A 12362-nucleotide genomic window follows, 5' to 3' on the forward strand; every position below is an offset into this window, starting at 1 on the left:
GGACGTGAATAATCGCTTCAACTTAGCAAAGGCTGCGTGGGCCTCAGGGGACCATGTGAAAGACACCTTGGGTGAGGTGAGTTGGGTGAGAGGCGCGGCCACCTGGCTGTAGTTTCGAATGAAACGGCGATAAAAATTCGCAAACCCCAGGAAGCTCTGAAGCTTCTTCCGTGTCTCCGGAACCGGCCATTCCAATATCGCTTTGATCTTCACCGGGTCGGTCTTCACCTGCCCACCAGCGAGGATGTAGCCCAAGAAGGAAATGGATGAGGCGTGGAACTCACATTTTTCCGCTTTTACGTACAGTCTATTTTCGAGCAGCCGTTGTAGCACGCTCCTCACATGGATGCGATGGTCCTCGAGCGTCTTGGAAAAAATCAGAATATCATCCAGGTAAACAAAAACAAACACGTTCAGGAAATCCCGTAACACGTCGTTGACTAGGGCTTGAAAAACCGCTGGGGCGTTCGTTAACCCGAACGGCATCACCAGATATTCGAAATGCCCTAGTGGGGTATTGAAGGCGGTCTTCCACTCGTCGCCCTCACGTATCCGTACCAGGTGGTAGGCGTTCCGCAGATCCAGTTTGGTGAAGACAGTAGCTCCCTGGAGTGAGTTAAAAACAGAACTAATGAGTGGGAGGGGATATTTGTTTTTGACGGTGACGTCGCTCAGCCCCCTGTAATCAATGCACGGGCGGAGCGTCCCGTCTTTCTTTCCCACGAAGAAAAAACCCGCAGCCACGGGGGAGGATGACGGCCTAATACGTCCTGCAGTTAGCGACTCCTGGATGTAATTCTCCATGGTTTCTCTTTCGGGGCGAGACAGGTTGTATAATCTGCTAGAGGGCAGCGAAGCACCCGGGAGCAGATCAATAGCACAGTCATATGGACGGTGAGGCGGGAGTGAGAGCGCCTCGTCTTTACTGAACACCTGCCGGAGATCGTGATAGTCGGGGGGCACGGAAGAGAGATCCGGCGCGGGTGGCGGGGCGGGCCTCCGTTCCGTTGAGGCGGAGGGAACGGCTGACCTCAGGCAGTTCGCTAGACAAAACACACTCCAGCTCGCGATACTCTTTCCGGCCCAATCTATGTGTGGGTTATGTCTCTGTAACCAGGGGTAGCCTAGGATAAGCGGGGTGTCAGGAGCGGGAAAAGTGAAAAAAGACAGCTGCTCTTGGTGGTTACCTGATGTGATTAACCGTACAGGCGCGGTTTGGTGAGTTATGTATGCAAACACTTGATTGTTTAATGTAGACGCAGGGATGGGCGGTTCGAGTGGAGTAAGAGACACAGCTAACCTCTTAGCCAGCTTCTCATCCATAAGGTTCTGTTCCGCCCTGGAGTCCACCAACGCGGGGCATGTAAAAGTCTGATTAGGAGTCACGATAGTAACGGACAGTAACAATCGGGGTATAGTAGTACTTAAGAGTGCTGCCCACCCGTATCCCCGGACTTACCGGTGGGCCGGGTCGTTTGAGCGGACCGGGCAAACAGCGATGCGGTGACCGGGCCTCCCACAGTACAGGCATTCTCCAGCCCGAAATCGGCGTTCCCTCTCCTCCGGAGAAAGCCGAGAGCGTCCGATCTGCATGGGTTCGGGCGGGGGAGGCGACGGAGAGCGCGCACACGCAGCTGGGGGCGGAGAAACGCGGATCCCGGGGCGTACTACGGAGCCCATAGGCTTAGGCCGCCGCTCAGCATCCCTCTCCCGCAAGCGTCTATCGATCCTACGGGCGAGGGAGGCTAATTCTTCAAAGGATCTGGTCTCCTCGTGAAACGCTAGTTGGTCCTTCATCTGGTCGTTTAATGACCGTAAAAAAAACCCACGAAGGGCCGAATCGGGCCAACCTACGGCGACCGCTCGGGTACGGAATTCAACTAGGTACTCCGCAATACTGCGCCGCCCCTGACGGAGCCCCAGCAACTTCTGCGCGGCATCGTCCTCCGAAACCGGAGGGGAAAACGTAGCCTGGAACTCCTCCAGGAATTCATCGTAATCACAATCACGAATGGGGTGAGAGTTTAAGTAAGCTTCAGCCCATGCTAGAGCACGCCCCCGTAACAATCCCACGAAGTGGGAGATCTTAGCAGCATCCGTGGGAAACGCGTGAGGCGTGCGACTGAAAAACAAGGAGCACTGGAAAAGGAACCCCCCACACAGGTCCAACTCCGCGTGAAAGGGTTCCAGCGGCGGAGGTGAAACGCCGCGGTGCACGGGGTCGGGAGGCCTAGTTTGTAACTTATTCTGAGTGTCACTCAGCTCTTGACAACGGTCTTGGACTGGAGCTGCTGATCGTGGCGACCGAGGATAGCGCCCTGTTTATTAATAGCGGAGCGGAGTGGATCTGCTGGGTCCATACTGGCCAGTCCGTACTGTCATGAACCGAAGTTCCGAGCGCAGGCTGGACTCAGTAGCAGAACACACACACCAGGGTAGGAGAGAATAAAGAAAGTACATTTTATTACAACTAAAGGTGTCCCGTGAGGGTAGCCGGAAAAACAACGTATGGAACCAGAAGAAACCGAGGGACTGGGAAGGTGAACCGCGCAGGGAACGCCGAGAGCGGGGCTGTGAGAGGCTGTAAAACAAAACCAAAGACAGAAGTGACCGCATAGTTGCAACATCAAAGGGAAATATTAATTAATTAGCATCAAGTATATTTGTTGCTTAAGCGTTTGCACTATAACTTAAGTAGGATTATAACTTTTAAGGAAGGAAAGATTTCAGATATTTAGTTCACTGCTTCAGTTATTTTATATGAAATTAAAACATTTACGTTGGTCAAATATGATGCTCTAAATCAAATAAAAGTTTGAAAATAAATGATGTATTTTTAAATGCTGCAACAAATGTTCACAAAAAGTAACTATAATTAAAACCAGTTAAACAAAATCAAATGTTTGAATCATGCTTAACCAAATGCCAGGCTGGAGAGCTGAACCTAAAGTATACGTAGAAAGATTTCAACATGTGAGCAGTTTTTAATGTTTTTATCTAGTGCTGTCAAGAGATTAAAAAAAAATAGAGATTAATTAATTATGATTTTTAATTAATTGATCTAATTAATCTCTTTTTTAATCTCACCTAAAAATAGCTGAGGAAAGCCCTCAACTTATTGTGGCAGACCAAAAGACTGATATAACAAAGAAAGTGACTTTATAAAGTCATTTATTGTTTAACAAACGTTAAACAGATGCAACCATTTACATACTGTTGTATTCTTTTGTAAAATAAGTGGAAAAATAAATACAAATAAAATCAAATAAATTAAGTGCTGCAAGTTAGCACATCAGAGTTGCTCTTTTCTGAGCAATACAGCACTGAAATTCCTCTGCTTCAGATAATGAAAAATAAAACTGACATTGCAGTGCTGCAAGTTAGCACATCAAAGTATTCTTCCATCACAAAAAAAAGTGCTGAACATCAAGCAATCTATTCTAGTAGGCTACAAATGACACAGCAGCTATGCTGACCACATGTGTCTCATTTCTTCTTCCTCATCCAGTCGCTAAGACACACCAGCCTGGTAACATTTTCTGGAAGCAAGGCTGCCCTTTTCTTTTGCACTATGTGGCCTGCAAGGCTAAAGAGTCTCTCACAGGGTACAGAGGTAGCTGGGGAGGCCAGGTACTTTTGTGCTAGGACTGACAGCTTTTCATAGACTCCTGAGTGAGCATACCACCACTGCAGGGGACAGTCATCAATACTGATGCTGGGTTCTGCTCTGTAGCGCTGCAGCTCTCCAGACTCAATTCCATCTTCTGAGTCAGAGTCAGACCCCAGAAGGAGTTCGCTCCTCCTCTTCTTCTGAGCTGGTCCATCATCCTCTGTGGAGGGCTGGAGACTATCTGCTCTTCTGGGCTCTGCTGCCTGGAGCATATTCTCCAGAATGGTCCACACCTGAATGAATGAATGAATGATTGTGATTAAAACTAAGTGCTTTTTTTTTAATTTTATTTAATCTTGTAAAGAACTTTGTGTTCCATATAATAAATAAAAGTTTGATTTGATAATGAATTGGACTCATTAGTCCAGCTTAACCTTATTGTCCTACCTGTTCCCTCTTTTCTCTTGGAAGACATTTCAAATCCTTAAACCGTGGATCCAATGCTGTGGCCACCTCGAACCATATCTCGTTGCCATTAGCTCGTCGTGCTGCCAGATCCTTCTGGAAGGCATTCTTGAACTTCACCACGTAGGCAGGATCATCATCAGTAATGTCCATGACACGGTACAGATGGCGAAAAGCAGGCAGCACTACAGAGCAAGAGACGTAGGCCTCACCACCCAGCAGCTCTGTCACATACCTGCAGAGGTGGAGAGGTTTGCTAAATAAACCTAGCTGGATTCATTTAAATCAAAGTGTAACTGATTTCCAATTTAATTGTCCTTAAAAGTTCCTTGTTATGTTCATTAATTTTGATTTTACACATGTAACAGTAGTTTATATAATTAAAATGGGAAGGTGTTTATTTGAACTTACTTGCATGGTTCAAGCAGGAGCTCCAGCCTCTGCAGTTTTGCCCACTCAGCTTCGGTTGGCAAGACCAACCTGTGGTTCTGTTGGTCCAACGTAGCCTGGACAGCCTCTCGGTTACATAGGAGGCGTGAGACCATTGCGAGAGTCGAGTTCCACCTGGTGGGTACATCCTGTATAAGTTGATCGCTCTTCTTTCCGAGTGCTACTTGTTGTTGGTTAAGTTCTGTGGTACTCGCAGGGCTTTGTTTAAAATGACCAACAATCTTGCGGCACTTTGCCAGTACACCGACAAAACCACTGCTATCGAGACATACCGTGATGGTCCTCTGGAGAATGTGAGCATTGCAGGCGATGTGCTCATATGGAAGTGCTCTCATAGCAGCCAGCATGTTTGCTGCGCTGTCTGTGCCAATGGTGGATATCTTGTTTTCAATACCCCAGTCATTTGCTACCTTGAGGAACTGTTCGGCGCATTTATCAGCAAAGTGCCTGGTTTCTGTTCTCATGACGGTCAGTGCAAATGAGTTGAGGTTCCACTCACTATCAATAAAGTGTCCAGTCACCCCAAAATAGCTGTGGTTGCCAGCTGAGGTCCAGTGATCTCCGGTTATAGCAACACAGTTGGGAGAATCCTCCGCCAAAATCTCAAGTTTGTTTTTCTTTTCGCCGTCGTACATTTTGCTGATTTTGGTCGTTACTGTAGTCCTGCACGGCGGCTTGTATGACGGGTCATTGGACGCAATTTGCAACACCTCTGTCAATCCTTCGTCCTCTACTATATTTATCGGCCTACAGTTCATCGCTATCCACTTGGCAATAACATTAGTCAGCCTGTCGGTCGCAGACTTGCTCATACGAGGGGTATTCTCTAGTTTTGTTTGGCGAAAAGCTTTGCTCTGGCTTGCTATATTGCTAACGTCTTCACTGCTAGCTGTTGCTGCACTCGCGGCTGGGTGCTTTGCGTTGAGGTGATAGGCCAAACTTGAGCTGCTTCGGTGGTAAGCAAACTCCTTCTTACACTCTAGGCAGACCACTTTACCTTTGTCAATGGTGCCGTCGGGGCGTTTATGAAATACAAATTTCCCGTTCATTGGGCCAACAACTCTCAGATGCGCCTCCATATCCACACTGTAAGCTAATCACCACTTCTCACCTTGACCTCACGACGTGACTCCACCCCCAACAAGTCAAGCACAAGGAGCCCAGCACATAAAAACGGATTTTATAACATAGCAACTCTCATACAAAATCAATGACGTCAAGAGATTAAAAATTAGATTAACGAGATTAAAAAACACAACGCGCTAAATAGCATTGTAATTAATTAATCGCAATTAACGCGATAATTTGACACCCCTATTTTTATCACATATAAATGTCACAGCAGTGGGTCCTGGCCCAATGCTTTGTGTTTTTGGTTTTCTTTGACTCTTGTTTTTCTTGGTTTTTGTTCTTCTTATTTATCAGGCTCTCAGTAATCTTAGTTCTCCCTCCCTCAGTGTTCATTTCAGCCTGTGTTTAGTTTCTGTTCCCGTGTCCCACGTTTCATCGTTTCATGTCGAGTCAGCCCTGTCTCTCTGTTTCCTGTGTCTCCCCAGTCAGCCCCGCCTCCCTCGGGCACTCATGTGTGATACAGAGTAATAAACCTGACTACATTTGCTACACTCTCTTTATTACCTGTTACTTTAAAATTCATACACTAATTATGTCTGCCCATCTCTCTAATGTGAAGGTCAAAGGTCAACATCCCAGTGACATAAGAATAATCCCAAAGGGGCAAAGGCAGCGGTTAATTTAGCACATTTAGCATTAAGGGTACAGCAAGGATATACTTTTACTTATTGTGGCAGGGGTGTGGTCTCTGGCCTGCTGCAGTGGAGTGGGCAAATTAGGGAGACGACACCATCAGATCCCGAGCCCTCCATGTGTTAATCAAGAGACGGCTGCTGTGCTACATCCATAAATAATGAATAAATTAGGAGCTAAAGCTGAAAGGACAGTTTATTTGTACCATCTTCACGTGAACACATTCAAGAACATCACAGATGAAGAAACATTAAAAACTTCCACACTACATAAAGCAAGAAAAATAGTTTTTCTTTCAGGTGGTTTCAGAAAAACAGAAACATCAAACATCTCCAAGACTCTCTTTGAAAGAACTAAAAACCTTTGTTCTCATGGTCCAATCATGAGTGAACTCCCCGATGAAGCCTTGTGTGCTAAAACATGTCAGAGTTTTAAAGGTTAAACATGAGTTTCCAAAACGTTTTGCTGGAGAACAATGAACTATTTGACTGAGTTTCAATCATTTACAGACGAGCAAAACCAGGACAGAGAAAAAAGGACAAAACTGACTCAGTAAAACAACAGAAAAGAAGATCCCATGTAGATCTGTATTATGTAGAAGTTCAGCCCAGCAACAAGTTCAGTTCAACACAAGTTTAAATGATTCTATCTGAACTCTGTGGAGCCTGATCTCAAGCTTTTTGAGTCTGACCAGAGGATCTTTCTGTGTCTTCAGATTCACTGTGATCCAGTGATGGGAGTGATTTCAGCCCTGAGTGATCGCGCTGATGTTTGCACAGAGCAGACAATGAGGTGAATGTTTGGGCACATTGGTAACAGTGAAACAGTTTATTAGTAACGTGGGATCGTTTGTGTGCAGAGTATGAACTGAGATTCCTGAAGCTCTTGTCACACTGGTCACAGCTGTAGTTTCCTTCCATGTGTGCACGTTCATGAATGTTACGATTATGTGAATGTGAGAAGCTTCTCTCACAGTGTCTGCACTTGTGTGGTTTCTCTCCTGTGTGGACTCGTTTGTGTGTTTTAAGCTGACCTGCTGTGGTGAAGGATGACCCACACTGATCACAGAGGTGCTTTTTAACCCCACTGTGAATCAGTTCATGTCGTTTTAAATCACTTGGTGTGGTGAAGCTTCTCCCACATTCTTTGCAGTATTTCAGTTTGTCTCCAGTGTGTCTACGTTGATGTACTTTTAGGGTCTTTTGCTGACTGAAAGTTTTTCCACAGAGGTCACAATGAAAGTCTTTCCCACCACCACAGTGATGACAGGGTTGAGAACTGGATCCATCTGTGTTGCTCTGCTTCTAAACAAAGACACAAAGACAGTGTAAGTCAGTCCTTCAACATTTGTATCCTGAACGTCGCCTGAAATAAAGAGCATCTCTGCAGACGTCCAACTACATTTGACTGTTTCAGTTAACACACTCAGTTTACTGGGCTGCAATAACTACAATACTACCACCATAATACTACAGTAATACTAAAATCATAACTGAAAGGAAAATCTGAATAATCACTCAGAGCTGCTTTTCCATGCAGTAGAATTGCTAACATGCTAACACAGTTTAATGAGCAGAGTTGTTCCAAACAGTCAGGCTAAAATGACAAGATAACAATATAAATACATACCTCACAGTAGCTGCACTTGTAGAGTCTCTTTCTGGTGTGGATCTGTTGGTGTCGTCTCAGGTCATGTGGAGATTTAAAAGTCTTCTCACACAGGTCACATTGATAAGGTCTCTCCTCAGTGTGGGTAAACATGTGTCGTTGTAAGTGTGCGTCTGTTGTAAACTCTTTGCCACACTGTTCACAGCAGTACACATCATGTCTGGTGTGAATGCGTAGGTGTTCATTTCGGCTCCCTCTCTGGCTGAAAGTTTTTCCACAGATGTCACAGCTGTATGCCTTAATTCCAGAGTGGGTAAATAGATGACTCTGTAAGTGGCTACTGTGAGTAAAAGCTCTGCCACACTGATCACAGCTGTACGCTTTAACTCCACTGTGGATGAGTTGGTGTTTTTTTAGGGAAACCTTGAAGGAAAAAGACTTTCCACACAAGTCACAGCTGAATGGTCTCTCTCCAGTGTGGATGACCTGATGCTGTTTTAGTGAAGCCTTCAGAGTAAACTCCATCCCACACTCGTCACAGCTGTATGCCTTAATTCCAGAGTGGGTAACTAGATGCCTCTGTAAGCTGCTACTGTGAGTAAAAGCTCTGCCACACTGATCACAGCTGTACGCTTTAACTCCAGTGTGGATGATTTGGTGTTGTTTTAGTGAAGCCCTCACAGTAAAACCCTTCCCACACTCGTCACAGGTGTGTTTTTTCTCTCCCTTTCTTCTGTGAGGTTTGTCGGCCTCCTGAGAGCGCTGACTTCTGGCTCCATGTTGGTCCTGCAGTGACAGAGATACAAACAGAGGCAGTGAGTGAAATGCAGTCGTGGAACAAACTCAACCTTCAAACTCCATTAACACTAGTTTTAAACCTGAAGGTGGAGCGTGGCACCAAACACCTTAAAGGTCTCTTATCCCCACCTGCTGGTAGTTCTAACACATTACATCCAACCTGCTGTTAAAGATAATTCATGACTGTTCAAACACTAAAATCATGCCCATCCCTCCTGATTGCACACACACACACACACACACACATACACACACACACACACACACACACACACACACTATTTTATAATTTAGATTATTTTGTTGGTTCCTATTACATATTTCTATAATTTGTATAGATTTATACAGAATTATTCAGTGATAATAAATCCAATGTTTGTTTATTCTAAACCTGTTAGCTTCCACAACAGATGTTGCTCGTCTTCCGTCAAATACTCACATAAAATATTACACAATAAAGTGGATTCAAGATATCCACATAATTTCACTCTTACATCCACAGTGAGGTTTCACAATTGTTCAAATATAAGCAATCAATAATAATAATAATAATAATATTTCTCTGTCAGCCTTCTCGGTTATGAATCGTCTTCTGCTCCTCTGTCATGCAGCGTCCCACAGGGCTCAATTTTAGGGCCACTGCTCTTTTCACTGTATCTATTGCCTCTGGGTTCTATCCTTAGAAGGCATGGGATCTCATTTCATTGTTATGCCGATGACTGCCAACTTTATTTGCCACTAAAACACAAGGATGGCATCTCCATAAAACCTATAACCTTATAAATAAAATTGAATTTAATATATTCGGAGGTAAGTTGATCTATAGTGTTACATCATATTCTATAAGGATGTTATGTGTTTGTAGACTTTCTGCCCAGTTTGACCCATTTAGCAGAAGTCAGCCTGTTTAAGGCTCTGATATCTATTCTGTGTGACTTACAGCAGTTATGACATGGTCTGATTTTCTCACCCAATAAAGGAATATTTCATATATCTGTCACGGTTCTGGGTCCGTTGGACCCAGTATTTTGAGTTCATTGTGTTTTGATTTAAGTTTGCATCAGGGATTGTGTTCTTGTTCTCTCGTCGTGTTATGGTGATGAATATGATGTCTATTATGAGAGTTCCATGTTTCTGTTTATCTGGGTTTAAGATGTGGGTTTAGTTTCATATGTCATTTCCTGTCTGTCTCTCTATGTCGAGCCTGCGTGTGATGTTTTATTGTGAAGGTCTGCGTCTTATGTGAGTGTTCAGTTTTACTTCTGTCTCGTCTTACGGATTATTCCCAGCTGTGTCCACCACCTGTGTGTAATTCCCGTGTTTCTCTGTGTGTATTCAAGTCGTGTCCTCCGTCATTGTAGTTGCTGGTCCGTCTGTGTAACCACCGTGTCTCGCTCGTGTGTTCACCCTGCTGTTAACCATCGTCTGCTTCTGCTCGCCCTGCTTCATGTTCATGTTCTGGTTTCTGCGCTATAGTTTAGCTGTTTCCCTGTATAGTTTAGTTCGAGCTCCATTTGCTGTTTGTCCTCATTTTGTGTTCAATAAACCACCTTCACCTCTCCACTACTGCCTGCGTTTGGATCCCCCTTCATTTCCTCCACATGGCTCCTCTCACTCGCCGTGACAGTACGGACCAGCCACAAGATGGATCCAGCAGCTTTGTCTGGAGAGAGCGACCTCGCACGCATCCGACGCCTGATGGACTGGGTAACCCACACCACCAACGCAAGGGCAAGAGTGGTGGGGTTAAAAGCCATCGAGGCAATCCTGGAAGGAAATCCCTACCTCTGCCAGCTTAAGGGAGTTTCAGGCTTAATCTGCAACCTGCATAAAGCCCGGGGGGTGGTGCGAGCTCGGGAATCCACAGACTTTGTCCAGCAGCAGCGGACTACGGCCGCCCCGGAACAGTCACGTCAGCTTCTCCTGCCGGAAGTTTTGCCCGGCCCGCCGGAGGTTTTGCCCGGTCCGCCGGAGCAGTCGGCAGGGAGGAAGCGACGTTCGCGTCACCGGCGCGGCACCCCACAGCCGGACTTCAGGATGTCAAAACAGTCGGCTGTGGTGGGTGAAGCAGACACTCTTTTTGTTCCTTTTGACACAGATGCTAGATCTATTTCTTCTGGAGCTATTTTTTGTGTCTCCTCTAAACATGATAAGGATTTCTCCGTCTCACCCATGACCATTGCTCCTAAGACTGCCTTTGTTGAGCCGACTTTTTGTGCTAATGACTATGTTCACGCTGTTGTTCCCGTGCCCGGAGTAGCTGTAGAGTTAGTAGTTAGTTAGTTAGTTAGTAGAGTAGCAGCTGTAAAGTATTTTGTCTGGTGTCAATTCTATCGTCAGCTACATCGTTATGGCAAATGTTCAAATGTATATGGTGATAAATATCTTTGGTCATATGGTCCTGCTCTGTCTGTCACCTTCTGTGTTGAGCTCATTGTTTCCTCTGTAGTGGCTGAGCTGAGTCCAAGTAGCTGAAAATGTTCCTCTGCTGCTCCGTCAGACTCTCCTCCTCCTGCTGATCAACTGGGACACAAAACAGATCTTTGTTAGGCTCCACACTGCACTGAAGAGTCAAAGTGTCTCATATGTTCATCTGACAAGTAAAAGAACACATTTTTGTTTCCCGAGGTGGGCAACTTGTTGGAAACAAACACAAAAGGTTTGAACACTGATACCTGCCATTGAAAGATGCAACGCCAGCAATGTGGATTGTCAAGACTCAAACCAATCATCAAGCAAAGACAACAGGGATCATTTGTTTCTGTTTATTTAGCATTCACAGCATTTGTAGTTGCCTTCTGTGCAGGGGAAGTCCACGCACACTGTGTGGTACCGCCATCCGCAGAAGGTGCATTCAACCTCTGTAAGAGAAACGAGGTTGTCTGAGACTGAAATGTGTTACGACCCGTCTAGGGCCAGGCCATAACATGAGCGAGGCACTCGCTTCCCCCCCCAAGACCCAAGCAGTCACACGCAACAAATCCGTTGGATGTGAAGTGATTTATTTACAAGGTGAATAAAGAGAACCAAAACGGGAGTGTCAACACTTCAGGGTGAGCCAAGGCCAAAACAATAAACAAAACAAACCTACACAAATCCCGCACCCCTGACCTCACCAAAATAAAGTCAAAATAAAGACAGAGTCTGACCTCCTTAACCAACTCAAAAACAGGAGAAAACGGGTGATCAAAATAAACGGCAGCTCACCCCTACCCACTCCACTTCCACAATTTTCGCACGTATACTGCAGCCAGCGGCTACCACAGGACTACTGCTGGGTGATGAGGAGAAATGCGAGGACCTCTCCCGCTGTAGCACTCCAGCCTCCTTTTATTGGGCGGGTCCTCCAGCTGGATCCAATCACACCGGGGCAGTAAGTCCACGCACCAATCGGAACAGGGCCCTGGCACAGCTAAATTAACATAGACAAAAACACAGCACCTGCACAAACAAACACACGGACATACAAGTTCGTAACACCCCCTTCCATAAGAATTAAACAATCCTTCTAGTGTTTAATCCTAGACTACAAAATTGCTCTCGACAGGGCGTCCGCGATGACATTTTCCGTCCCTTTCTTATGCCTAATCTGCAGGTTGAAGTCTTGCAAGAGAAGGGACCAACGCATAAGTCTCTGATTAGAGTTCTGCATCTGGGAGAGAAAAAC

At 45.6% G+C, this 12362-nt stretch overlaps 1 protein-coding gene across 1 annotated transcript; it reads right to left on the bottom strand.

Annotated features, from left to right (window-relative positions):
* Positions 1–3486: 3486 nt before the first annotated feature.
* Positions 3487–5726, bottom strand: LOC146634376 (E3 SUMO-protein ligase ZBED1-like). The gene is made up of 3 exons (XM_085350438.1): positions 4487–5726; positions 4058–4310; positions 3487–3903 (listed from the first exon to the last, which is right to left on the bottom strand). The coding sequence occupies exons 1-3, from the start codon at positions 5602–5604 to the stop codon at positions 3487–3489; spliced, it is 1788 nt and encodes a 595-aa protein (XP_085206564.1). The 5' UTR covers positions 5605–5726.
* Positions 5727–12362: the final 6636 nt, after the last annotated feature.

This window comes from Diplotaxodon limnothrissa, linkage group LG3, assembly GCF_057381915.1.
Source record: "Diplotaxodon limnothrissa isolate DT_005_m linkage group LG3, D_limnothrissa_male_GT1.1, whole genome shotgun sequence".
Taxonomy (NCBI): domain Eukaryota; kingdom Metazoa; phylum Chordata; class Actinopteri; order Cichliformes; family Cichlidae; genus Diplotaxodon; species Diplotaxodon limnothrissa.

Bases quoted from the DNA above. Each gene is read 5' to 3' on its own strand.
- LOC146634376 (XM_085350438.1), bottom strand. From the start codon at position 5,604: ATGGAGGCGCATCTGAGAGTTGTTGGCCCAATGAACGGGAAATTTGTA. The intron at 4,311-4,486 runs GTAAGTTCAAAT...CCACCTCTGCAG, and splicing joins CTCCTGCTTGAACCATGCAA to GTATGTGACAGAGCTGCTGG. The intron at 3,904-4,057 runs GTAGGACAATAA...TCATTCATTCAG, and splicing joins CAAGAGAAAAGAGGGAACAG to GTGTGGACCATTCTGGAGAA.